The 964-nt window shown below is 64.0% G+C and overlaps 1 protein-coding gene across 1 annotated transcript in view; it reads right to left on the minus strand.

Annotated features, from left to right (window-relative positions):
- CHLNCDRAFT_143867 (expressed protein) overlaps window positions 1-531 on the minus strand; it is a gene marked incomplete at both ends in the record, with an annotated part of 2,810 nt that extends 2,279 nt beyond the window's left edge. The window contains one exon of the mRNA XM_005849323.1: window positions 501-531. Within this exon, the coding sequence (XP_005849385.1) occupies window positions 501-531 (31 nt within the window). The remainder of the gene's footprint in view (window positions 1-500) is intronic.
- Between the last annotated feature and the right edge of the window lie 433 nt (window positions 532-964).

The following is a 964-nucleotide window of genomic DNA, read 5'->3' on the forward strand; positions in this document are numbered from 1 at the left end:
CCTGGCGGGCCATGACTGCAGGGGGAGCGAAGGCGGGGAGGGAGAGAAGGGAATAGTGTGGGAATGGAGGCAGGCCCCGTGGGTTATGCCCATGGGTGGGTGAGGTGTGCCAAGCCACAACAGGACGCCAGCTGTCCTGCTGTCCAGCTGTCCGGCTGTCCTGGCCCCTTATGGGGGGGGGGGGGGGTGCAATTTGCTCTCGGAACGCCTCCATCCCGCTTCCAATCGACCCCAAATCAATCAGGGGACGTCTAGCAATAGCTAGTCGCGGGCGGCGGGGAGGGCGCCGGGGTGGCGCTTTGGCCGCTGTTTGTGTCAGCGAGGCTTTAAAAAGCCATGTATGAGCTACTGGACGGCTCTGAAGCACGTGGCCTGCGCGACATGCAAGATTACGGCAGGTTTGAGCTCTGCAGACAGCGGTACCGCCGGAAGACCGGCGGCGGCCTTGCTTGTGTGGGCTTACAGTCTGATTTCAGCAAGAACAAGCTTGCAGCACAGACTTTGGTAGAGCAAGGAGGAATCTCTGTGCATCTCTGTGTTACAGTCACCCCGCTATGATAGGCCGCGTGAGCAGACCTTGGGCAGGGGGCACACGTGATCAAGGGGCATCAAGAGATCTCTGCGCAGCGCAGCGGTGGCGGTCTGCCAGCGCTGGTGACAGGCGGCAGCAAAGGCGGCGAGGCGGCACGGTTTCTGGCGGAGGAAGCGGTGGGGAGGATGGGGCTCAGCAAACAGGTCAGGAAAGTTGAGGCGCAGCGGGGCGTAAAGGGGGCAGGTGAGCAGCATGTGGGGGGCATCTTCAATGCCGTCGTGGCAGTGGGGGCAGACTCGCTGTTCTCGGGGGCGCCGCGTCCAGCGGCCGGTCTCTTCCGCGCCCCAATGCGACCCGGTGCGCAGCTGCGCCAGCGCCTCGCGGTCCTGCCGACGCCGTACTGCATCAAGGTAGGTCGCGCGCTGCCCAAAC

This window comes from Chlorella variabilis (genome assembly GCF_000147415.1).
Source record: "Chlorella variabilis unplaced genomic scaffold CHLNCscaffold_6, whole genome shotgun sequence".
Lineage (NCBI taxonomy): Eukaryota > Viridiplantae > Chlorophyta > Trebouxiophyceae > Chlorellales > Chlorellaceae > Chlorella > Chlorella variabilis.